Here is a 27,836-nt window from a genome sequence, read left to right as displayed (position 1 = left end):
ATTTGGCACGTATGTAAATAAGGACTATAAAATGTTCTCTAACACAAATTGACTGCCCATTAATTGTATGATTGTAGCATGTTTGACAGCTTTTTTCAATATTTTTACTGAAATTATGTTTACAAAGCTGTGGTATACTATGTCGACATCTATATAATAAGCGAGAAAGTGTGTGTGTCTGTCTGTGTCTTTGTCCTTTATGCACATCCAGTTCTGCACCTACTGTAGCTCCACCAAATTTGGCATGGTGGTACAGTTTGACAAGGATTAGGTTTTTGGCGATGTTTGAAGTTCGTCAGGGCCATGGAGGTCTACATGGTGCTACCAATTAACCATGTAGTCTCTGATTTAAAATTTTGGTTTAAGCAAGTTCGCTGAGGATGTCTACCCAGGGGCGCCGAGAGAGGGGGAGCGGGTACAGTTTACCCGGGCCCAGGCTTCCAGAGGGGCCCGGCGGGGGCCCGGGTCTGGCGCCGCCCCCCCCTCACTTCCTCCCTCCCTCCCTCTGCAGCAGCCCAGCACACAGCGTGTGCTGGGCTGCAGTGGGAGATTGCTTGCGGCTGCTAAGCAGCAGCCACAGCAATCTCCTATGCCTGAAGGGGGGAGCGATCACACTGATCGCGCCCCCCACTGGCTTTGCGCCGGGCTGAGGGGCTCACAGCGCCCCCTCCCCGGCGAAGCGGCGCTGCAAAACACTACTTTTTTTCCAAGGGGGCGTGGCCACGCCTTCTGCAATTAGGCCACGCCCCCCTCTTTACCGGGGCCCCGCGTGGCTCTCTACGCCCCTGTGTCTACCAGTGCCTAAAACTGCATTGATCTGAAGGGTCAGGCTGATATGTACACAGGCAGAGCTCCAACGGAAGAGCAGTGAGTCAGAGGATCTGCACTGACAGTTACTAATTTCCTCCAAGCACATTTTCATATGCCATGCGCTCCTATTTTGGTCTGCAATGCAAAAACTGAAGGCTGCAGATGTACTTCAAGGTCCATTCTTCAACCCAGGCAACACCGGGTATCTCAGCTAGTTTATAATGTTGACACCATAATGTCCACATGGTCTGAAAGTTGACATCTTCAGAATGTCACATTTAATATGTCAAACAAAAATGGCAGCTGCTCAATCAATCTAGCAGTACTAATCAGGTGCATGAAAGGGAGGGGTCAGACTAAGTAGAAAAAGGAGGGGGATTTAACCCCCTATTGTACCTCAGCACACTGAATAATACCTGCAACAATATATGAAGACTATATGGTCATAGAAATTCAGAGATATTAGTTGCATGCATTTGCAAATACATGGGAGGCTGCTGGGCCACGTCACGGCTTCTCTGTTACCAGCAGTCCCTAACACTAAGGGTTTCACGTCCGGGGTGCAGTGCACCCCAAAAAACATCCAGCCCAGGACCCCCCCAGGGCATCACACGAAAATGGAAAAAGAGTGACAGTGCAGTGTAAAGTATAGCTGTGTGTGAGTAATCATTAAGTGTGGAATGAGAGGTTAAAATATATGTGAAAAAATACATGAATAATAAACAAACATAAAAGGTGATGTGAAAAGCAACTATGTGTATTAAGTGGTGATGCCCTGAGGAGGCCCAGCCAGACCAGTCCCGGGGGCCCTACACCCAAACGCTCACCACAAATGTAAAATATACCAATTATAAGGCCTCATGATAAAGGCACATATATAATTTTGTCAAATGTAAGGCCTCATGATAAAGGCACATACATAAATGCATCCAAATTGAAAGCCAGCTTACCTGGGAGTCACCCCTGGGAACTCCAACTAGCACTACTAGAACCAGCATGCCCTACTAATGCTTAGTAGGGCATGCTGGTTCTAGTAGTGCTAGTTGGAGTTCCCAGGGGTGACTCCCAGGTAAGCTGGCTCTCAATTTGGATGCATTTATGTATGTGCCTTTATCATGAGGCCTTACATTTGACAAAATTATATATGTGCCTTTATCATGAGGCCTTATAATTGGTATATTTTACATTTGTGGTGAGCGTTTGGGTGTAGGGCCCCCGGGACTGGTCTGGCTGGGCCTCCTCAGGGCATCACCACTTAATACACATAGTTGCTTTTCACATCACCTTTTATGTTTGTTTATTATTCATGTATTTTTTCACATATATTTTAACCTCTCATTCCACACTTAATGATTACTCACACACAGCTATACTTTACACTGCACTGTCACTCTTTTTCCATTTTCGTGTGATGCCCTGGGGGGGTCCTGGGCTGGATGTTTTTTGGGGTGCACTGCACCCCGGACGTGAAACCCTTAGTGTTAGGGACTGCTGGTAACAGAGAAGCCGTGACGTGGCCCAGCAGCCTCCCATGTATTTGCAAATGCATGCAACTAATATCTCTGAATTTCTATGACCATATAGTCTTCATATATTGTTGCAGGTATTATTCAGTGTGCTGAGGTACAATAGGGGGTTAAATCCCCCTCCTTTTTCTACATTTAATATGTCATCATTCACAATGTCAAAACTGTCCTAATGTCAACCTTTTTTAGAATGTGTCAGCGCTACTATTTTATTGTAACCGTAACCCTAACTGCACCCTAACTCTAAAACAGCCTATCCCTAACCATAATTTCAGCCTGATCCTAAACCAAACTTAATTTTATTCTGACAACATTTATAATGTCGACATGTTGACAATGTTGGCAATATGCCAGTGTAACATTATGAATATTGACATGTTAAATGTCAACATTCTGAACACGTCAGCATACTGAAAGTTGACATTCAGACCATGTCAACATTTTGAATGTTGACATTTGACATTCTGTCTACATCCCATTTGCCGTTTATTCAAAAACAACCCTTTTACTGGCATAAATGATTAAATGATGTACTTTAGCTACACAGTGTCAGCAGGATGTCAGATTTTATAGACCTCTATTTTTTTACATATGTTGTATGAAAATTTGGCTTCATTTTTGTACTGGATTGTACTGCCTACATTGATAGCTTTTCTTGTGGTGGTAGAAATTAGATATTTTGCATTTTATATCATACAGTACTTGGGAATATCTTTATCATGAAGTTAATTATTTGTTTTGTACACTGAGTGTGATTTATTGCTCTCTGGTCATCAATGGAATTATTTGCCATTAAGTTGGTGTATTTTTATGCAGTGACACTATACCCGCTTTCATATGTATGTATTAGAGACTCGCCTTTTTGTTACTAAGGCTGCAAGATGAAGATGTAGGTTAAAGCCATACAATGGACATTAGCCCAAGGCAGCCTTCTGGGGCAGTAGTCAAGAATAGAATTAACTCAGTATACAGTGCATTATGCTCTTTGAATTACTGCTATAACAAGTCTATTAAAACCAACAGACTGAAAGTTCGCTGCTTAGCACCACTGCCCCCTTTATTAGATCATGTTACACAAAAAGGCCCTGACAAAGAGACTTATGTGGAAGTTGAGACATTGTACAAAATACATTGTCCTTTCTCTTTGGCGAACAAATTGTCTCATATGCTAATACTTTTAACATATATTTTCCATGTTAACTTTAGTAATAGAATAACAAAAAGTCTTACTCTAAGTAACTTTAAAGACAATCACATACAGGTTGAGTCTCCAATATCCAAAATGCTTGGGACCAGGGGTATTTGGATAACGGAATATTCCGTATTTTGGAATATTTGCATATCATAATGAAATATCTTGGCAATGGGACCCAAATATACTCAAGAATGCATTTAGGTGTTATATACACCTTATACACACAGCCTGCAGGTAATTTTAAACAATATTTTCAATAATTTTGTAGCTCAAACAAAGTTTGTGTTCAAACATAAAATTCAGTTATGTTTCCTATACACCCTATACACACAGCCCGAAGGTAATTTTATACAATATTTGTAATAGTCTGTGCCTTAGACAAAGTTTGTGTACATTGAACCATCAAAAATCAAAAGTTCAATTTTCTCAGTGAAGCCAAAAAAATTCCGTATTTCGGAATATTTGGATGTGGGAGACTAAACCTGTACTTGAGTGTAGCAATATCCCTTGATATACTCCATAACAGTTTTCAATGCATGTCAAATTTATCTATTATATGATCTTTATGTCTTTGGGCATCTGAGACCCATACATACATACATGCTGAAAAACTGGACAGAGAAAGTTGCTAGTTTAACCAATCATCAAAAGAAAAAAACCCAAGCGCACATATAATTTGAATACATTTCATATGCTGCTCCTAGTTAGGGAAATATCTGTATAACCCTTGAAGATACAAGATAGTAAAGTCAATAAAAATTAATCTATCAGCAATAAGAGCGCAAACAATAGTTTTTTTTCCCTTTTGTAACCAATCAACAGTGTTTATAATACAATCACATGACAATAACAACCATAATAAAGATTTAAATTCCCATGTCATTATATTTACATAAAAGAGTTTAGGACTGTCATCAGGGCAACCAGGAGATCTATTGGAGTTGTGGACAGAGCTTTTCTACAAAACATACAATTGTGAGGAGGCACAGCCACACCGCTTCAGTGCATGTAAAGAGAGGGCCGTGATATTCCCAAATGGGTACGGCCATGCCCCACATGTTTGTCCATGCACCATCGTAATGTGACCCTGATGACAGTACTAAACAGCATTAAATAAACATAACTGACATGGGAATTTAAATGAGGTTGTTGTTATCATGTGATACTATCAGAAATACTATTGATTGAATGACCTGAATAGGTCACTTTGGAAAATTCCATCTTTGTGACAAAAGCACAAACAGAAATAGGTTTTCATTTTCCCCAGTTAAGTTACAGACTATGATGCCACAATGTGCAGAATTGATATTTGCTTCCTTTGTTTAAAGGTACCCTACCATCTAGCACACAGCTTCTCAAACTCAGTCCTTAGGATCCCAAACAGTTCATGTTTTCCATGTTCCCTCACAGAATTACAAGTGAAATAATTAGCTCCACCTGTGGTTGTTTCAAAATGTGTTACTGAGTAATGAATACATCTGTGCACCTGCCGGGTGACCTGGAAAACACAACCTATTTGGGGTTCTGCGGCCCGAGTTTGAGAACCACTGACCTACAGTAGTATGTACATTTTGCTTTCTTGTGAGCAACTGGAGGATATCTGCATGAAGCAGGTCAAGTGGGTCTTTACTCAACCCTTGATGAAAACTAGGAGATTACAGATTGTTCCTCTACATACATTAACTGGTACTGTACAGAAATGGAGGAGCTTGGGTAAACTGACCAAACATAGCAGCACCCGGGACTCCTGCTAAGGGACTCACCAAACTAGTAAAATGTATATAAAATGTGATAGTGAAAATATTTTGAGCTGTTTGAAAATACTTTGGGCTAATTTTGTTATACAAACTTTGGGACCTGTATCTCATGTAATATTTAATTTTGCAGGTTTATTTTAATGACACGTTTCCCAAGTAACAAGACATGTAACAGGAATATATACAGTATTTACACATTAACTCTATCACATTCCCTGAACATGGCAATTGTACAGAATAGTTTTTTTTTTCAGTATTATTGCAATTAAAGGTATTTTCTTATCCTGTAGTCTATGCTTTCACTTTTAAAAATATCCGTCCCGAGCTTTGCAAAAGATGTGATGAAGAACATCCTCAGATTCACATTACATATAACTCACCATAGAGGATTTGATGGCGACCTACAAATTAGCCCAATTGCTCATTTTAAGTTGTGATGTTACATCATTATTAACTGTGATGAATGGTATAAGGAAATTGAGTTGAAGTCTATAGTAGAGTTATCTTCGTCAGTTTAAGGCTCCCCCAACAAGGTCAGTAAGTTTATCAATTGGTTTTGCCAGGTACAGTATTGATCATGGAAAGCTCTTGTGTGAAAAAAAGTTCCAAAGTAGAAATCATTGTTTATCCCTAGTCTTTTACACCAATTTATATTCTTTTTCCCTTATAAAAAAAATAAAATTCCCCAATTGTGAACCTCAGAAAGGGACACAACCTACACCTCTGTCCATTGCTATAGTCTTTGCATCCTAGACTGACATATCCCACCTCCAGCACACGTGACACCACACAGTGACAGCCAAGGAACAATGGAGGAGCAGAAAAGTCCCTTCTGGTCACATCCCGACATGCGGCTTTTCTTGCAGCCGGGTGCCTCTCCAGGCACCCAGCAAAGGAGAGCAGGGTTGGCATGGTACTGTTGGAGTAATGACAGTGCTGCTTCCTCTGCCTTCCAACCCACTGGAGGTACACCTCACTTTACAGTAGGGATGTGCATCGGACCATTTTTGCCGGATTTGGATTTGGTTCTAATTTGTCGTCTGGCTTTGGATTTGGATTTGCCAAACTGCGGTGACTGGCTTTCGATTTGGATTTGGATTTGTTTACAAAATCACATAAATTGGTCTTTTTTTCTTCCTAGAGTATTATTAACCTCAATAACATTTTCCAGTCAATGTAGACCACCTCACAGCTTATAATATTGTTTTCAACGTTATTGGCCAAAGGTTGCAGTGAGCTGACTGGTTACTAAGCGACAAAGCAGCGGCACAACGACACAGACACCACAGTATAAAGCACATCTATGACACATTGCCACACAGCAGTGGCAGAAATGAAAAGTAGTGCACCCACCCAGTGGGGTACGGCCATCAGAGTCACAGTACTTGTTTGCGTAGTGGGCTACGGCCCAAGGAGTCACAGTGCACAATCTTATTCACATTACACCGCACATAGGGCCTGATTCACATTACACCATAAAGTAGTGTCTCTTATTTATGTTACGACACACAGTAGTGCGACTTTTACACAATGCCCACAGTAGTGCCCCTTTTACACAATGCCCACAGTAGTGGTGTCCCTTACACAATGCCCCCAGCAGTGGTGCCCCCTATGCAGTCCCCTTAGTAGTAGGGTCCCCTATGCAGTGCCCCCAGTAGAATGCCCCCCAGTAGTATGCCCCCCCAGTAGTATGCCCCCCATTAGCAGGCCCCCCAGTAGTATGCCCCCCATTAGCAGCCCCCCCAGTAGTAGGCCCCCCCAGTAGTATAGCCCCCCCAGTAGTAGGCTGCCCCAGTAGCAGGCCCCCCCAGTAGTAGGCTGCCCCTGTAGCAGGCCGCCCCAGTAGTAGGCCCCCCCAGTAGTATGGCCCCCCCCAGTAGTATAGCCCCCAGTAGCAGGCCCCCCACAGTAGTAGGCCCCCCCATAGTATGGCCCCCCAGTAGTATGGCCCCCCCAGTAGCAGGCCCCCCCCAGTAGTAGGCCCCCCCAGTAGCAGGCCCCTCAGTAGTATGCCCCCCCCAGTAGCAGACCCCCCAGTAGCAGGACCCCCCCAGTAGTGTGCCCCCCCAGTAGCAGGCCCCCCCAGTAGTATGGCCCCCCCGGCACCCCCTGTAGCAGACCCCCCACCAGTAGCGCCCCCGGCCCTTACACAAGTAAAAAAAAAAAAACTTACTGTATCCCCGCTCCCGCACCGTCCGCTCTGCATCCACGCACTGAGGAAGGAGCCAGAAGACGGAGCTCCTGAGTGAGCTCCAGACGGCTCCCTCCGTGCAGCAGCCAATGAGAGTCTGTGTGACTCTCATTGGCTGCTGTAACAAACACATAGCTGCCGCTGGCGGCTGTGTGTTTATTCTGTGCAGGGCAGACCGCTATCACAGCGGTCTGCCCTACACAATAGGAGCCGTGATGTCGGATTCTCTAGCGAGAATCCGACATTAGGCGGCCGCCGTTCGGGTGGACTCGGATCCCCAATGTTCGGAGCGGTTCGGATTCCACAGAATCCGAACTGCTCATCTCTACTTTACAGTATAGTCATGCCTCTTTCCCAAGAATCAATCAATAGTCACTTGTTCAATAATAGATAGACCAAGCAGTGTAGAGAATATGACCAAAACCATTTATTCAATTTTCTTACATTTAAGCCTTAAGTTGAAAGACTTACTGGGAAACTAAATGGACCTTATTAAGCCAAATATACTGTACTGTGCCAGATAACCCAAAAGCTAAAGTTCTTGTCAACAGTGCCAGCTAAACTGGCCACTAGGCACTCAGGGCCTGATTCAGAGTTGGGAATAGAGTGAGATATCTCTCAACTGTGAACCTGAATAAACCATCTTGCAATGCAAGGGGTGTAAATAAATACATTTGGGGGAAATACTATCTGCTTTTGCATGTAGCCCACAAATACTGTACAGCTTTATTATTACTCTACAATTTAGATGTCAGTTTGGAAACACTCCTCCCAAATCTAAATCACTCTGCACATTTTAAATCTGCCCCACCTGCAGTGCAGCATAGTTTCACCAAGATGATCAGTTGAGAGAGAGAGATCTCACTCTATTCCCAAGTCTGAATCAGGCACACAGTCCTGGTGTTAATACCCCAAAACCATGGTCCAAAAAGCCCTCCAGGATGGCAAGTTCAAATGTTCCGAAGTTGTAAATTAGATTATGAAGGATACAGGGTTATTTATTTGTACATTTAAGAAAATCTTGGTCAAACATCAGCTTTATTGCTTTGTCACATGAGAAATACATATTAAAAATAAATGTTAAAGCACAGAACATCCACTTTAAAAAATGAGAACTCCACATACAGAAAACACATTTAAAAAAAAAATAGCTTTTATGTTCAATCAAAGCAATGATAATCACAAAAAAGGTACAGTAGGCCATGTTTCTTCTAATTGCATTCTCTTGTGGTGTATAAAAGACATGATTTTATTTTAAATGACGAGCTACAATGTAGATCAATACACATTGTGCATCCATTATAACTTACAAGAAAAATATATTGTTCTGAAGCACTTAATTACAGTAATTGCAGCTCAGAGAATTCTGGGTGAGAATGCCACCTCCTTGCCAAGAAAGACTATATTACAACTTGCAATCAATGAAATGTGACATATTTCTAAACTTTGTGCATTGAAAAATTGTTATTCATTTTTAAATGGTCTTCTTAATAAAACTGTTGAAGGGGCAGATGGTACTGGTTTTCAAAAAGACAGGGACTCCAGTTAAAAATATAATAATAACTGCCCTCACACATACATTTAATGGAGATGTTTGTGCAGACTGGATTTCTGATACTAAGGGGTACATTTACTAAGAATCGAGTTTGATCGAGTTTTTCTTTTTTCATCTTGATTAGCATCGCCAAAACTTGGGTTACTTGAGGCTGAGAAGTGAGTTTAGCTGAGAGTGAGTTTTCAGATGGTGAAGCAGATCGAGATTTCTCCCCTGAGTAGCAAGTTTTGAAGATTACTCACCCGGGATTGCAGTGTCTTCTCTCTGCCTAACTCTCCCGAACAAGCAGCCTGCATATATCAGTGAGATATGTGAAGGCTGCTTGTGTGTTTTACCTGTAAAATAAGGGTTAAATCTTTTTAAAAAATGACGCAAGGTCACCCCGCAAAAGCATAACCAGCCCCTGACTGCTCAGCCAGTCCTGGTTCCTAAAATTATGGGGAACAAAACATGTAGGGTCCCCCCATAATTTAGGAACAAGCACCTGGCTGCAGGGCCAGTGCTGGTTTTAAATATAGGGGGAAAAAAAGTGTAGGGGTCCCTCTATATTTAAAACCAGCACCGGACCCAAACCAACCAGGGTGTAATGCCACAGCCGGGAGACCCTATCACTGGGTCTCCACGGCCAAAGCATTAACACCCCAAGCCAGTCAGCCCAAGCTGGGGATTTCAGAGGAGGTGACCCCCTCCCCAAGAAGGGTTCCCCCCTGTCCAGAAACCCCAGGCTTAGGCTGAGGCCCAGGGATCTTCCCTGCACCTCTGGAGCCCTGGGTACAGGGTAATAATGGGGGAAATAGTTCAAAACTATTGTATTTTACAATGCTATGGAGACTGGCGCCAGGATATAGGTGAGTATGGGATATTTATTCCAGGTACTCCCATTGGATTCTGAACATGTGGCAGCAGGTAAGTATGTGTGAGTGGGATAGGTGTATGTATTAAAGTTCTACTGTATACGGTGTGTGTGTGTACTGTGTTTTTTTAACTATTTCTTTTATAGTGGGGGTATGGGTGCCGGTCGCCTGCTGGCACTTGTAGTTTCACAAGTGCAAAAGGGCAGGCATGCTGGCACCTGTAGGTCCACTGTAAAATACAATAGTTTTGAACTATTTTCCACATTATTACCCCTGTACCCACAGCCTGGGGTTTCGGGAGAGGGTGGACCCATTCTAGGGGGGGGGGGGCCCACTACCCCTGAAATCCCTGGCTTGGGCTGACTGGCTTGGGGTGTTAATGCTTTGGTCCTGGAGACCCGTTAATAGAGTCTCCTGACTGGCATTACACCCGTTGGTTTGGGCCCGGGGCTGGTTTTAAATATAGGACGACCCCTACACATTTTTCCCCCTATATTTATAACCTGGACTGGCCCTGCAGCCGGGTTCTGGTTCCTAAATCACGGGGAAACCCTAAATGTTTTTTCCCCGTGATTTTAGGAACCAGGACTGGCTGAGCCGTCCGGGGCTGGTTATGCTTTTGGGGGGCGCACCCTACGTCATGGATCACACTGATCTGTGTATGTTTTTGCCAAACTGATCTGTGTATGTTTTTGCCAAACTCGCAGCTCATAGGCATGTGAATTGATTTCACTAATTTTTACAGGAGTATTGTCTGTTCTCATGAGAGTTTAGAAACTCTCATCTTGGTAAATTCCCTAATCCTATCTTCACTAGTGAAAAGTTACTCGAATTTGGCCAGTCGTGAAGTGAAGACAGTTTGCTAACTCTCCAGAATTTCCTGTAGCAATGGGGATTTCTCTCCCGAGTTTGTCATTAGTAAATTTGCAAGTGGAAAAAAATGCCCAAACTCTCCAGAGATTGCTAACTTGACCAAACTCGAATCTTAGTAAATTTACCCCTAAGGGTCATGTACCAAACAGTTTTTGCAGGCATGACCCATGAAAACTAGGTTTCTCCAGGATTTAAGAAGGAGGGGAGCTCAAAGATATCTGCCACAATCCCTTTTATTTGCAAAAGCAGCCCCCATAAAATGTAAAATTTACCAAGCTTGGCGCCGGTAGCTAACTCCATCTTTAGATGGTATTTAACCATTGTAGCCTATGGACTACACATCACAAAAGTTTACCAGAGAGGGATCCGAAGGAACAGGGGTGAAACTGCCAGAGACCATGGAGATGCACTGCTCTGGATGCCAACCTTGAAGAGGCATCTCCTTCATTGCCTCGAGTGATCTGCAGATATATCTGTAGATGATGGTCATTCATACACACTGAACGGCCATCATCTTCCTGGCAGCCGTGGGTCCCGCTTGCCGGGGGGTGTGTCTGCCCCCCTCCCCGCAGCTGCCACTGCATGATCACCAGTACACATTTGCCGATGGATAGATATATCTGTTCATCGGCTGTGCAGCACAGCCGACGCGATATGTCTGTGAACGTTGTTGTTCACAGACGTATCGCTGGTACACACTGGCCGACGGACACCCGATATATTGGCCGATCAATTGATCAGCCAGTATATCTACAAATGTGTACCCAGATTAAGTTTGCTGTACTGTATTTTTCGTGGAAATCTAATCTTGTTGTGACAAGTCATTTCACAGAGGTGTAAATTACTGTTGATTCTGCAGAGTGACATTCTGTACTTAGTGTAATTTCATTCAGCTCTGTGGTGTGCTTCAGGTATAATAAGGGAGTTCACCTGGAACAAAAATCATAAGGGATTTCCAGGCTGAATAAAACACCTAGTGCCAATTTCACATGGAAAATGCTAAGATCCATGCCCAAATGTGGAAAGATACTAACATCCTGGGGAACAGTTTTGAAAACTCCATTATGCATCACTTGCTACTACAAGCTGATTTGTATTCAGCGAGATAAAGGTTTACTAACACTTAAAAGCAAGATTCCATAACAAGTTTTAGAGCAGGACGACTGTCTTGTCTGTAACATGAGTGAAAACTATTGATTTCAGTGGCGATGCATCATGGTTTGTTTCACAGCGGCAATTCCAGCCAATTGGAAAAAAATTGCAGACCATTATTTTTTACGTTTGTTTACAGCTGGTAAAAGAGATATGAATGTTTGCACTTTGCTTGTTTTCTTATTTCCTGGAAGTGCTTTCATGAAATCAAATGTATTTATTTCCGCTAGATATATACCATAAAGTCAAGAACATTATTTGGAAAAATTTCATTCAATGTCACAATAAACTATTTAACTTATTTTTAAGTCAGGTTTGTACAAAAAACAATCTGCCATAAATATGACTCATGGCAGGAAAGGTAATGATTGGTTATGTTTCTGCTTGTTGTCATCCAGCTTACAATGCAAGTTGTAAACAAATGTTTCCTTCTTAATTAGTGTCAACTTTATTATCACTCTAACGCCTTCATATCAACTGTTTATATTTAATTCTTAATATTTAAATCTGGAGATCTTTTATTTAGTGTATCAAATAATCACATACAGTAATATACAATTCTTTCATTGACCCCTTCACTCCTTTTGAGACAAGGGTCAAGGAAGATACAGACATTAATCCATTTGTGAATAATTACTTTCTTATTCTTTTGTGACCTTGATAGGAGTGGGAAGTAATCATCAGAAGATTTATTTTCTGACATAGAAAATCCAGGCTTTACTTCAGAGCACATTGGGTTTTTTCATGTATTTTAATATAGGAAACTACAGTATGTTACATTGCAATATACCCAAATTGTTTCTTATATCATTCTTCCATTCATAATATTATTGCATCACCCCAAAATGTTTACAGTTGGTCAAAAAACATAAAAGCAATAGAGTTACCAAAATGATATACATAAAATTGTAGCTGCACTTTTTTGAAAATATACCTTGATTAACTAACATCACATACCTTAAGAGGAAAAAACAATAAGAAATTAAAAAGGACCTAAGAGTCATAGAGAAATATTTAATATAGTGCAAGGGCCACAAGACATGCAGATGAGACATTAAACACAACAGACATGGTCATGATCTTAACAATGATATTTTTCAGTCCCTTTATTTTGGATAGTGCATATTACATTTAGAAACTGAAGTAGACTTTCAGAACATAGGTTTGATTAAAACTTTCCACTTCAACACTACATTAGACTTCACCTATGGGCAAAATTTACTAAGCGGCGGGTTCTAAACCCCGGAGGTTTGATGGCAGGTTCTATTCTGTTCTAAACCCCGGGGGTTTGGTGGCGGTTTTGCAGTGGATTCTAAATGAGCCCTGTTCTATTCTATTCTAAAATGTGTCTTGACGGCAGTTTTGCAGCAGTTTAGACCTTAATAAATCTGCAGATAGCAAAACCGCCGCCAAACCGCCGTCAAAACACATTTTAGAATAGAATAGAACAGGGTTCTCATTTAGAAACTGCTGCAAAACCGCCACCAAACCCCCAGGGTTTAGAACAGAATAGAACCCGCAGTCAAACCACCACCAAACCGCCAGGGTTTAGAACCCGCCGCTTAGTCAATTTTGCCCCTAGCTTCAATACACAATGACCAGACAATGGAACTTAGATTATAAGCTCCACTGGGGCAGGGACTGTTGTGAATGACTAAACATTCTCTGTAAAACACTGTATGATATGTGTCTGATTTATAAATTACTGGTAAAAAAAAGAAATAATACTAAATGTTTGGAAACCAACTGGTAAAGTAATTCTCTGTTATTCACATGTACTAAGTCATACCAAGCTGGTTTAGCCTTTAACATACTTGCTGCTTTAAAAATACGGGCATATTCATGTGTATTCCCGCAGTGCCGCCGGCTCGCAGTTTATTGCATTTAGCCCATAGTCTGAATAGAGAAGACACTTTATAACTTACCCTTGTTCACGTTTAACTAATGGCCGGTACACATCAGATGACATGTCAGCAACATCGTCTAGTGTGTACACTCAATGTCGCTGACGATGCGTGCTCTGGACATGGTCAGCGACATCGCCCATCCGTCACAACAGGGATGGGGAACCTCAGGCCCGGGGGCCGTATAAGGCCCCCGGAATCATTTGGTCTGGCCCTCTGAGCTTTTCTCTGCTAGCCTCATTTGGCTAGCAGGGTGTCTAGAATGGCACCCTGCAGCCAAAAACTATGCAGCGGTGCCACCAGGATCATCCTTAGGACGCTTCAGATGGTCACACCGCTGCCCTTACAACTCCTGGGGAATCCTCAGGATACTCTGGGCATTGCTGTAATCACTGGCGATTGTGGCCCCACCCCTGTGTGACATCTCATGGAGGGGGTGTGGCCTGCGAATATGTATATCAAAATGGCCCTTGGCAGAAAAAAGGTTCCCCACCCCAGCGTCACAATGTTGCTCCCAACATCGGCAAGGGTGTATGCACTTGCCGATGCCGGGACCCCCGCTGGTTCATGTTGCACGACAGGTCGGTTGGGTACACATTTAACAATACCAGCTTGAGTAAACCTTAACCTGACAGATTTTGATGCATATTACAGGTACCTGCTTCAGCTTTTTCTGAGTGGTACAACGATGAAGGTCCATTCTATTGTAATCAGACTGCAAGTGATTAGACCTGGTGAACTGCACAGTAGGATGGTTGGTTAATTTAATTAATGTTTTCCAAATAGACAAATCAAAATACATTTTCCATTGCATTATAGTACAGCTTTTGTGCAACTGCATACTAATGACCTATACATTCTCAAAGCACATTTTATTAAATGTTAGACAATATCATTCTTACTTTCTTTTATTCTATTTTCACAGTGAACTTATTGGATTCTCGATCTGTTATGGGGGATCTTGGATGGATAGCATACCCAAAAAATGGGGTAAGATATTTTAACATGCACAATAAAATTACTTGCTTATGAAGAAAGCAGTTAGAAATGCTCAGACTATAATAGCAAATGTAGTTTTATACTATTTCTTTCACATATTTGATGCATCTATGTTTTACACAGCGTAGCCGTCATTCAACAGTTTCAGATTTCTTGTTTAAATTCAAATTACTGGTTTGTTTTCTTGTTAGAAAAAAAAATCTTATGATGGAATTTGCTCCTTGCGAGATAGCAAATGCTGCTGGGCAAAGATAAGTTTTTAACCAAAATAAATTAAGTCCTTAAACACATTGGACCTCATTCAGACCCGCTCGCTAAGGCACGCTCGCTCGCTGGGAGCGATTTTTGCACATCTGCGCATGCGTATAATTCAAAGTGCGCGTGCGCAAGTCATTCATTGCGATCTGATTTTGGTAGCTCGCAAGCCACTTTCAGGTCACTGCTTTGAGTGACAGCTAGTGCCGTTTGTGGGAGGTAACAGGGGAAGGTGCTTTTGAACGGGGGAGTGGTTGTGCGAACACAGGCATGTCAGGCCACCAAAACGCCATTTAAAAGGCGTGCATAATTTACAAAGTAGCGTCAAAGTACACGTCACCTGAATGTATTTCAGCCAGCACTGATCGCAGTGCTTGCGGCAGGCCAAGGCAACCCCAAGGGTTGTGAACAACTCCGATGGCTTTCGATGGTCCCGATTTATCCTTCATTTCCCGGAGATGACGTCTGTTGCGAGTGGCAAGGGGGCGTCTTTAGACATTTGCGAGCGCACTTTGCCGTAGCTCGCTAACACACAGTGGGCTTCCTTACGAGACGCAGTGCGAGCACTTCATTACAATATCCGGACCCTTTTTGCCAATGAGCGATCGCATCTTGCGAGTAGGTCTGAATGAGGTCCATTGTACAGTAGGTTTTGAGTAAACACCAAAAGTCCATTAAACCTACTTAACTTGTTGTTTTTTGCAGTTGGGAAAATGGTACAATAATTCAACTTGTGGGAGTATATTAAGTATTTTTTTTATATTGACTTAATAGTCACTGCTTTGTCTTATGCAATAATCAGATCCACTGACTGCACGATGGTATTGCACAACTGCATTATTGCTTTCATTGCCTGATCTTTTGGATATCAAGTTTGCAGAGAGAAGAAATGAGTGGTGAAAGTCCCTATCACAGCCTGCACAAGTTCCCGATGTGGTAGCGCATCATCCACTTTGGGCCTTTAGGCCACTTTTAAAGCAAAAAACAAACAAACAATTTAAAACAAGTGTACAATAATAATGTAATATTATTAACAGTAATAATAAAAATTGAAAACATGCCTGAAAGTCAAATGCTTCATTCAATCTGCAAGCAATTTGTGACATCAGCGCAGGTTTTTCTGAATGTCAAATCCAGGTAGCCCAGTGGAAACCCGCTTCTAATGATTGTAATGAACTGTACAGCTGTATAAATTACTATATATTAGACATTGAATATCATACAATGTAGTTTTTAATTTACAGTATACGGTAAGTGGATTTGGTATAGGAAATAGAAATCAAATGCAGATTTGCCAAGCAGGAATATAACATAAGCCTTTAATAAATTTTACTTAATTGGTAACAGAAAGAGTTGTAGAGATACTTGAAGGTGTGACAGAGAAATGCATTGTATGGTACGAAAGTGAAATCAATGATCATGTCCAATTAAGTTTTACGCTTGGTACACACTAAACAATGTGTGTACCCAGCAATGCCGCCGCCGATCCCAGTACCGAAGGGCCGACAAATCGGGCAGTCCGTACACACTGGGGGATGTGATGCCCGATATGCCACCCCCCGCCGTGCGCATAGCGCTGCATGAGATCGTCAGCCGCAGCACCTCATCTTACATGCTGCACATAAGATCACGCACTACACAATGCACACATTATTAATGATTAGTTGTTCCTATGTGTCGGAATCGGCCAAATAGTTAAAGATTTTGTTTAGTGTGTAGGGGCCTTTAGTTATTTTCATTCCTTCTAGCTGAAACTTTGTTGATTGGTAGCTGCCATGATGATATTTGCTAAAGTGGATGGTACTGTGCAGTGCATACTGAGATCATATCCTGGCCACATATGGGGGAGATGCTCTAAACCTCGGAGAGAGATAAAGTGGAGAGTGATAAAGTACCAACCAATCAGCTTCAAACTGTCAGTTTACAGTTTGTGTTTGAAAAATAACAGTTAGGAGCTGATTGCTTGGTAATTTTTTACTGTCTACTTTATCTCTCTCCAAAGCTTAGTGCATCTCCCCTATGGGCTGATCCTGCTGCTCAGTGTGAGAGTGATAGTATCACTGTACATCTGCTCACTAAGCGGGTGACTTAGAGGTGGACGCAGTTGCAGTAGTGGCTGAGACTTTTCTCACAGCCTCTACTGTGTCTTTATGTTAATGCAGCGCCCCAGAGAGGCTCCAGAATTCAGGGGAGTTTTCCATCCAGCATCCTACTCACTTCATACTAAGTCATGTCTTTGTGGACCCTCTACCGAACTGCAGAATTTTGTAGTGGTAGCGAGACTGTCATGATGCAATTTGTAGCAACACATCCCTCCCACCTGGATCTCACCGTTAATGGGTCTTCCAGAGGCTGGATGGTAAAAGTGGGTGAGTATGTATTTACCAACATGCTCATAAATGATCTTGTAGATGGGTTTTTTATACAGAAGCATCATGTTTGTCTTCTGCCCCACACATTTCAATATTGGGCAAATTACCTGATATTGGCTGTGATGTTGCAGAGTATAAAGTAAGAAATCCATTGCGTTCACAGAGCAGTGTGTTTATTGAACAAAGGCCATAAAAAAGAAAGTAAGACAGGCTTTCACAAAATAATGATTTTGGAGTAATTCGCTATTTTAAGATTTTATGAAATGTAAGGTTACAATATTGGGCACTACCTTTGAATATATAATCATGTTGAGCCTCATTTGCATCAAAGTGAAGATCTAAAATACGTTATATAATCCATGCAATTCAATATAAACATGTAAATGCGTCAGCCTAAAAATATGTGTAGTGTGTATTAAAATATATAAGTGTATCATGATGACTTGGCGTCCATGAGATACCACTAATCATTATTAATTCTTTCCCAACAAGGACATCTTATTTTTCTTCCAATTGATATCACTCGTAGCCTGGACTGATTGTAACACTTGAAAGGAGTGAACGGCATAGGGTTCTCACGCAAAAGCTGCAGAAAGAACCATGCTAGGAAAAATTGGACTGGTCCCTACTTACTTAATTAGTGTATTCGTATCAGTGTCTTCATGTGGTACACCTCTTAAAATGTGAACCTTAGTCTGTTCAGCATGGGGTTACATTTTCTAGGGTAATTAGGTCCACAAAAAAATGCAGTCACACCCCACCCCCAACAACAATGAAAAAACACAGGCAATAATACTAGGACCCTTCTGTAATGCCGGAAGTCGGTATGAATCCTGTCAAAATACTGACAGCGGCATCCCGATGGTTGGTATCCCGACAGGGGTCAGGTAAGTATACTTACCTTTTACTTACCTTCTTACACACCCCCTTCTCGCCCTAACCCTAAGCCTCCCTTCTTGTAGCTTAACCCTAACCCTCCCTACCCCGCACCCTAACCCTCGCCGTTAGTGCCTAAACCTAAGTCTCCCCCCTTTGTGTCTAAACCTAACCCTCCCCCCTTAGTGCCTAACCCTAAAGACCCCCAGTGGTGCTTAACCCTAACCCCTCCCCCCAGCGGTGCCTAACCCTAACCTCCCCCCCAAAAAAAAAACTGGTTAACCCCACTATGCCACCTAATCCTAACACTCCCCCCACCGCACGGCTGACAGCTAAGACAGTATTCCGGCGTCGTAATTAAGATAGGCGTCAGTATTTCAATGCCTATCCTAAAGGCCCCCACACATCAGAACGATATCGTTCCAACCAGCCAACTAGCTGGCTGGTTGGAACGATAATCTTCCTGTGTGTGGGAGCAAACGATAGTCAGCCGTTTGCTCCCACACGCTGAAAAACGGCCCAAAACGGTTGTTCCAACTAGTTGGTGAAAATCAAACTTGTTTGATTTTCACCAACTATCGTTCTAGTGTAGGGGGAAAGTTCCGCCCAACTGAACGATAAGTAGGTGGACACCTGGCCGCTAGTGTCCGCCTACTTCATTACCGGCTGTGCTGCCCGTCAGCTTTGGATCCCCCTGCCTGTCACTGATAGCGGGCCTGGCCGAGTGTGACAGAGGATCAGTGCAGCTGCTGCACACATCCCTGCTAGTCACAGAGCACCTCTCCTAGTCACAGGGCATCCCTTCTAATTCACAGAGCACCGCACCTAGTCACAGGGCATCCCTTCTAGTCACAGGGTATCCCTTCTAATTCACAGCACATCTCTGCTAGTCACAGGGTATCCCTTCTAATTCACAGCACATCCCTGCTAGTCACAGGGTATCCCTTCTAATTCACAGCACATCCCTGCTAGTCACAGAGCACCGCTCCTAGTCACAGGGCATCCCTTCTAGTCACAGGGTATCCCTTCTAATTCACAGCACATCCCTGCTAGTCACAGGGTATCCCTTCTAATTCACAGCACATCCCTGCTAGTCACAGAGCACCGCTCCTAGTCACAGGGCATCCCTTCTAGTCACAGGGTATCCCTTCTAATTCACAGCACATCCCTGCTAGTCACAGGGTATCCCTTCTAATTCACAGCACATCTCTGCTAGTCACAGGGTATCCCTTCTAATTCACAGCACATCCCTGCTAGTCACAGAGCACCGCTCCTAGTCACAGGGCATCCCTTCTAGTTACAGGGTATCCCTTCTATTCACAGGGTATCCCTTCTAATTCACAGCACATCCCTGCTAGTCACAGAGCACCGCTCCTAGTCACAGGGCATCCCTTCTAGTCACAGAGTATCCCTTCTAGTCACAGGGTATCCATTCTTATTCACAGCACATCACTGCTAGTCACAGAGCACCGCTCCTAGTCACAGAGCACCGCTCCTAGTCACAGAGCATCCCTGCTAGTCACAGAGCACCGCTCCTAGTCACAGGGCATGCCTGCTAGTCACAGAGCACCGCACCTAGTCACAGGGCATCCCTTCTAGTCACAGGGTATCCCTTCAGCACATCCCTGCTAGTCACAGGGTATCCGTTCTAATTCACAGCACATCCCTGCTAGCCACAGAGCACCGCTCCTAGTCACAGAGCATCCCTGCTAGTCACAGAGCACCACTCCTAGTCACAGAGCATCCCTGCTAGTCACAGAGCACCACTCCTAGTCACAGCACATCCCTTCTAGTCACAGGGTATCCCTTCTAATTCACAGCACATCCCTGCTAGTCACAGAGCACCGGTCCTAGTCACAGGGCATCCCTTCTAGTTACAGGGTATCCCTTCTAATTCATTGCACATCCCTGCTAGTCACAGGGCATCCCTCCCAGTCGTATAAAGCATCCTATACTGCCAGCATCCCTCACACTGCATTTATATGTACAGTACACACAGCACCAATCATCATCACCATAACGAGCATCCTGCACAGATCATCCCTCCCGTACACAGACAGAGCACATAAGCAGAGCATTGCTCCAGTACACAGAGAGAGCATTGCAGCCTGCACACAGCAGCATCTGGTGCACATCCAGCATCCTGAGTGGCCTGGGTGTGGGGGGCGTCAGGTTGTGGCCACTGCAGCCCCATCGGCTCCTCCCACCGGTGTCTGACAGCCCAGAGGAAGAGGAGAGGGAGAGAGAGAGACAGTATGAGTACCTGTCAGACAGCAGGAAGCAGCTGTACTCCTCCGTCTCCTCGGCACAGTACAGCGCGCACGGGAGCCCCTGGGTGCAGGGCCGGTGCAAGGTTTCTTGGCACACTAGGCATATCTTCAACCTTGCACCCTCTCCCCCTCTCGGATAGTTACACAAGCCCTTATGCAATGCCTCTTATACAGTGCCCCCAGTAGTGCCCCTTATACAGTGCCCCCAGTAGTGGTCCCCCTATGCAGTGCCCCTTATATAGTGCCCCGGGTAGTGGTCCCCCTATGCAGTGCCCCTTATATAATGCCCCCAGTAGTAGCCCCCTTATATAGTGACCCCAGTACTAACCCCCCAGCAGTGCCCCCGGTAGTAGTCCCCCCCAGCAATGCCCGCAGCAGTAGTCCCCTACCTATGCAGTGCCCCCAGCAGTAATCCCCACCTATGCAGTGCCACCAGCAGTAATCCCCACCTATGCAGTGCCCTCAGTAGCGGTCCCACCAGTGCAGTGCCCCCAGTAGTGGTCCCACCAGTGCCTCCAGTAGTACTCCTCCTAGCAGTGCCCCCAGTAGTAGTCCCCCCCAGCAATGCCCCCAGTAGTAGTCCCCCCAGTAAGCCCCCAGTAGTAGTCTCCCCAGCAGTGTCCCCAGTGGTAGTCCCCCCCCAGCAGTGCCTACAGTAGTTGTCCCCCGCCAGTAGTAGTCCCCAGAAGTAGTCCCCCTTTATGGAGTCCCCATAGTAGTAGTAAACACCCCCCACCCCCTGCCAGACTGACACATAAAAAAAATCCACTTACCTTGATCCACGCTCCGGCAGCTGCTCCTCCGTCCTGCATTCTCCTGGGCCGGCATCCTCATCAGCTGCTAAAACAAACACACAGCTGCCGGTGCCGGCGACTGTGTGTTTGTAATACTAGTAGTGTAGTGCGGACTGCAATTATGTGCGGTGCACACTACCACCCTGCCTCAGTGACTAACAGATGCTAGAGATCCAGTAGGACTTCTAGCATGTTTCTCCTCCTAGGTGGCGGCCATTTTTGGAGGGCCGTTTTCAGCAGATTTCATGCGGGGGCGGTAGTTATACCACCGGGTCCCACTCTCCCCTTCTTCCGTGATGCCTACCCACTCGCCTCCATCCAGCAACAGGTTGGAAGAGGGGAGGGGGTGCCAAAATTAAAATACATCTTGCCCACCCCCCCAACATAAATCGTTCTGATGCCCCTCGGTGTATGTCCAACTCAGCTTTATTACCAAAGTGCTTAACTGAAAAGACAACAATTCTGTTATTAGGGAACAATACAAAATGAAGTCTCAATGACAGATAATCTTAATATAAAATGAATTATGGATTTTTTTATTTAGCACAAACAATGTCTGCAGTGATATTGCAGTCTCTGATGAATTGTATGGTTTAAAATCGGAGAGTAGCTGTTGTGTGGTGCAAGTTTTAATTAAGTCATCTGGAATAATGGAGCTATCAAACAGCTTCCTTCTTTCCAAATCTCTTTGACACTGCAGAGGGTGCATAATGCTACACCCATGTGTATAGACTGATTTAATCATTTTACAGCTAGCTACCACCCTTGTGAACCATTTATTTTTTTTATCATGCTGATTTTATTTTCCAGTGTTTACATTTAGTAGCGTAGAATTGCTTTCTTTAGGAAAATACACATCTGCTTACTGTAGGCAGTCAGATTCCTTTGAAGGATTCTAGGAGTTTTCAGCACAGTATGGAAGATAACCCTATTTAGTCCATAGAGAATATTGAGCATGCACTGTGGCTGGCTGCACAAGATGTTCTGTTTCTGTCTAAATTCAAACAGCATGATAATTATAGGCACTCCTTTCAACAGCAGTGCAAATGGGATATCTAATTCTTTCAGATCCATATCTATCTGGATAAATTAAGATATGGGATTATAAAAAAATTTAAAAGCCTATTTATTAAACAAAAATTCCAAAATACATGCAGAAACTACTGTTTTCCCATAAATATATCAAATTTAGGTTGCAGAGGTTTTAACAAATTTCTAGCGTTGGCAGTTGACCATCGATGGTTAAGAAACATCAGTGGTTTGATGGTGATGGGAAATAGTTTTGCCATTGATGGGGAATTGATCTCACACATTGGCAGAGGGAGGTACTGTGGTGGACGTCTGACGCATTCTTGTGTGCGGCTGTGATATGTGCATGCCCAGGAGTGAACTATCAATGGTTCAAATAGCGAAGGTTTTCCACTGCAGATAAGAAGCCATCAACAATTGATGGAACTGTCAGTGAATAACCCTCCAATGTTCTAATACAGGAAATATCACAGATACAGCAAAATAACGCAATCCCCATAGTCCTCTATGGGGATTTTAGTCTTATCCAGTTTAATAAACTCCGAAAAGCTTAGCTATCTGAGAATGGTGTTATTATCAGCTGTTTCCTATGGAAAGAACTGTTAGAGAGATCTCTTCAGATTCCTTCACTCCTTCCTATTCTGTGTCTGCTCAAGCACAGCTCGATTGTCCTGCATGCACAGTGAACAGGGCCGGATTGAGAGCCCCATGGACCTGGATCTGAAAATGACCAAGGGCCTATTATGAGAAGCAGAGGAGGTGTGACCAGTGTGGGTGTGTCCAGTACCTTGTGGGCGTCTAACCCCCTATACTCTCTGCCCCAATATGTCCCTAAATATGTAAAAGAAAAAAATGCTTCCTTTTGTGAGGTAAATATAAATACAATTTGACTACTTATGATTTATGGCTGACCATGTGGAGAGCAGATGGCCAGTCAACATCATGTTGCCATGACAATGGGCCTATTTTTATGTGGAGGCCTGGAGCTGGAGCTCCCTCCGCCCCATTGTTAATCTGGCCCTGACAGTGAACACTTCTTGGACAGAACCCAGAATTGGAATGTTTCACAGCTTGCATCAGCAGCTCAAGAACAGTTTTTACTGTTTGCAGGGACAACTGCTTATTGCAGCAGGTGTCCCGGCATGAGTAAAATGTTAAATAGCCCCATTACTTCATGTCATATGGCACAACATAGTTATATTAACAATAAGAGACAGGGCCGGACTGACCATCTGCAGTCTAGCCCTGTCAGAAATGGCAGAAGGTCCGAAGGCCAGATGGTCCAGTCTGGCCACCTAAAAGCCTGGCCGAGCAGCTCCGCCTCCCAATGCTCTGCAGAGAGATGGAACATTGCATGAGGACACACCGCTGCAACTCACTAACACTCTACGCCCCGTTAGATGTGGCCATGCCCCTTTTCCCTCACACCTACAGTGCACGCAATCAAAGTGCCAGGGCCAAATCTAATACCCATTCCATCAGTGACAGGAGATGATAGTTAATGAACAATTATTGCCAAGGGTTTTAAATAATACACATAAAGAGATTGTGAGCAAATAGTTTCCAGAACGCTGTGTTATTGGCACAATGTAAACGAAAGCAGAACTACATGAAAACTGAGCACTTGTAAACATTTTAGAAAATGGGACATTGATAATTATTACCAAGTGTATGAACTTGCAAGCAAGGGGAGCATACAGTATTGGATGTAGACACCACCATCATTTAAGCAGAGTTTCACCTTTTTCTGAATAAAATTCAAACATTTTGTAATAAGCTTTTATTTCTGTTCCTCTTTAAATCCATCTATCATCTACCATCTATCATTTGACAAACTGCAGGTTAGTAAAACTACCCCGAGAGGTTAGCCTGATGGTTGGATCCCTATGTATGGCTACAATGGCTTCTGATCTTATTGCCTGGGACTTTTATCGAGAACCAGGATCATCCTGTGTGAATTGTACAAACATAGTAAAAGAGTAAAGATCCTGATTTCTTTTTGTGTTATCATTTGATCTGTGCTATTCCTGTGATGCTGTTTTGTGTTGCTCTCTCTTATGTATCTTTCTCTTACTTATATGATTTAAAGAGGTTAAAAATAAGTACAATTTAGGTTAGTCAGCATGCTTCATGATCATATTAGTGTTTTTCTGTGCTGGCCTGACTGTAGCTAGCGATTTAGACGAGTTGGCCTACCCACTCAGCTAAGGCAGTATGGGCTTTATGGAGCATGGGTCCCTAGGGAGATGGATACAAATGAAAGGATAAAGAGGATTTTTTGGCACTCTGAAATCATGTCACATTGCTGTCATGGTAAATGGCATATCCAGGGCACCAGCACTACAAATGTGTGGCATCTAACTCATAGCATTTATGTGTTAAACAGAAAACTTGTAATTTGTATTACTCTGCACCAGTGCTCCAGTAAACAAAGTACTTTTCAAACAAGAATACACAAAAAATTACAAATATAAACAAGACTCTGTAAATAAGACCAGGGGGGTAAATTTAGTAAAGTGAGACTTTTTAGAAGTGGAGATGTTGCCCATAGTAACCAATCAGATTCTAGCTATTATCTTCTAGAAGGTGCTAGTTAAATGTTAAGTAGAATCTGATTGGTTGCTATGGGAAACATCTCCACTTCTAAAAACTCTCGCTTTAGTAAATATACCCCCTGGTATCCATTTCACAGGTTATAAATACGCAGTCTTACATGGCAGATACATCTGTACACATAACACACACTATTCCTTGTACAGACATAGAGCTCTGTCCAACATCACATGATCATCTATTAATGGTAAAAGTCTCACAGCACATTGACATTTGTGCAATTGCATAAAGGTGTGCAATATAATTCTCATAGCCATGTGCTCTGACTGTAAAGAGTGAACCATTCATCAGAGACAATAAAATATCACTACATAACTCTGTAGTCTAAATGTTAACTTTCTCATTTTCCTGATAAAATAATGTATCACTGAGTTTAACTGTAGAATTGTGTAATATGTGCCCCCCCTGTTCTGCCCAGTTCATTATGGAAATGTGGAAGAATGACCCGCTGTACCGGGATCCTCTAGGTAGCCCTATGAAGGTACGTGAGTATATATCTAATTAAACAAATAATAGTTTGTGCTTCAAATATCACACAACCTTTTATTTTATTTTTTTTATTCATATGTAAGGTTGTGACCAAGCGAAAAAAAAAGTTAACTCACCGTGATGTTACAAATGGAGATCAACAGTCCAATGTTCAGGTTTTGAATTAATCTGTAATGCAGGCCATACATCTATGGCCCGATTTCCCGTCCTGACAATGCCAAATGCGGACCTCGATGATTGGCAATCCATCAAGTAATCTGCAAAATAATGCATATTAAAAATTCCCAACCCTGGAATGGGTTGGAATCGACGAATCGGGATTGTCCAGCATGTTGTGTTTTACCGATGCCCCAACTCAGGCATCAGCAGAACGTGGATTTCCCACAATAGCTGTTTGATGTATGGGCCCCAAAAGGTTGGCAGTGGGAGTAGGAGTAAGGTGAGGACTTTTTATACTGCAGTATTTTGCTTGTGTTGGGGAACCTAATAACTTTATGAGTAATGGTCCAATCAGCCACTTAAGTTCCCAGATGTGTTGTTGTAAAAATCTCAGTGTCACTGTATGAACAAATGACAGTGTAAATAACATAAGGACAATCTTTATTGTCTTTAAATAGTGAACTGTAAATTTTCAACCATATGGCTATAGTTAATCTCCTAGAAGGGATCTAGGTTTCGTAGTAGTCACCTGAACAGTCTTTCAAAGAGTAGGAGCAGTCTTGATGTCATTGAACAACCACTCTGCTCTGATAAGTAAATAGTCAAAAGTTCATACACTGCAAAGTCTTATCAAACAGTGTAATGAGAGTGATGTTTAAATCCTTTGCGTTTCAGCTGCTGATGCGGCCTTCCTTTTATTACAGGAAAGCTAAGCGATGCTCAGCTCTTCAGTGACACTGACTGATAGTGTCGAGAGTACTTTGACTACTTCACTGGCCAAAACAGGTGCCTTCTGTACATGGGACTGTACTGGAAGCCTGGACATCAGCTTTTAATCACAAATTACAAATTGGTGTGTGTGGGGAGTATAGAAATAAATTAATAAAAAGAGAAAACCAAAAAAATTTTCTATTTATTTCAAAGGAAAATATTTTTTTTATTTAGTAATAAAGCATTTTTTCCTTTACCACCCTCCTCCCGCTATTGCTTTCCTGAGATGGTGATAGTGAACAGTCGAAAGTGGAGGTACCTGGCTTGCATTGGGAAGCTATTGCTAAAGACCCCCAGCAATGACTACCGCAGATGATACTAATAAAGAGCTTTTCATGCTCCGGACACTAAAAACCACCTTTTTTACCTCTCTGGTGCCTGTCCAGGCTAGTGCTGAGGTCCGCTCGCGCTGTGCATCACTCCCGGATAGCACAGAGGTCCGCTCACGCTGCACATTGATCCCGGCTGGCGCTGAGGTCTACTCTTGCCCCATCTGTTCAGTGTCCTGTCACTGGCGTGACAGAGTTTTTGATAAATGGGAAAAAGCCCTATACTTCTTTTTGTACCTTCATACTGTACTGTAGACCCACACTATGAAATGTATTCAAAAATTTCCTTCAGCGTGTCTATCATTGACTGGGTCAGCTCCACTGTGCATAAGCCAGTGACTACTGTATATTTACTTACTAAATCTTGGTGATAGGAAGTTATTTATCATTATCTATAGTCATCTATAGCAGCGATAGGCATCGATTGAAGACTATCACTATCATTAGTTCTTAATAATTAAGCCCTTATAGTTTGGTTTAACCCTGGGCTTATATGATTCTAATATGATATAATTGTATTGTGAGTAGTTACATGAAAACAATATCATTTAGAAAAATAGAGTTTTGATGGCAGATAAGAACCACTTGGCCCATCTAGTCTGCCCTTAAATTCAACATGAAAATTAAAACAGATACTAGGGGGTAAATTTACTAAGAATTGTGTCTGGCCCGTGTTTGTCCGAAATTAAACACGGATAGGAACGATCATACAAGAAATTGAGGAATTTACTAAGCTGCCGTGTTACAACCGTGTTTCATCCCCGTGTTCCCTAGCCTAACACTCCCGAACAAGCAGCCTGCACATATCAGTGAGAAACATGCGGGCTGCTTGTGCGTAATAAAGAATAAAAGAAAGGGTTAATTTAAAAAAAATAACATGGAATTCACCCCCAAAGCATAACCAGCCCCAAGCTCCTGAGCCAATCCTGGTTCTACAATATGGGGAGCAAAACATTTAGGCATCCCCCGTATTTTATGAACCAGCAATGGGCTCTGTGAGCCAGTCCTTGTTTTAAAAATACGGGGGAAAAATGGCGTGGTGGGTTACCATATTTTTAAAACC

At 43.0% G+C, this 27,836-nt stretch overlaps 1 protein-coding gene across 1 annotated transcript in view; it reads left to right on the top strand.

The window, feature by feature from the left end:
* EPHA5 (EPH receptor A5) overlaps positions 1-27,836 on the top strand; it is a 360,920-nt gene that overhangs the window by 19,816 nt on the left and 313,268 nt on the right. Inside the window, exon 2 of the mRNA XM_088463302.1 lies at positions 14,743-14,807. Within this exon, the coding sequence (XP_088319428.1) occupies positions 14,743-14,807 (65 nt within the window). The remainder of the gene's footprint in view (positions 1-14,742; positions 14,808-27,836) is intronic.

Source organism: Taudactylus pleione, unplaced genomic scaffold, assembly GCF_031769625.1.
Source record: "Taudactylus pleione unplaced genomic scaffold, aTauple2 ptg001339l, whole genome shotgun sequence".
NCBI classification, from domain to species: Eukaryota; Metazoa; Chordata; class Amphibia; order Anura; family Myobatrachidae; genus Taudactylus; species Taudactylus pleione.
Note: the sequence above shows the minus strand (reverse complement) of the source record. Positions and strands in the feature narration are given on the sequence as shown.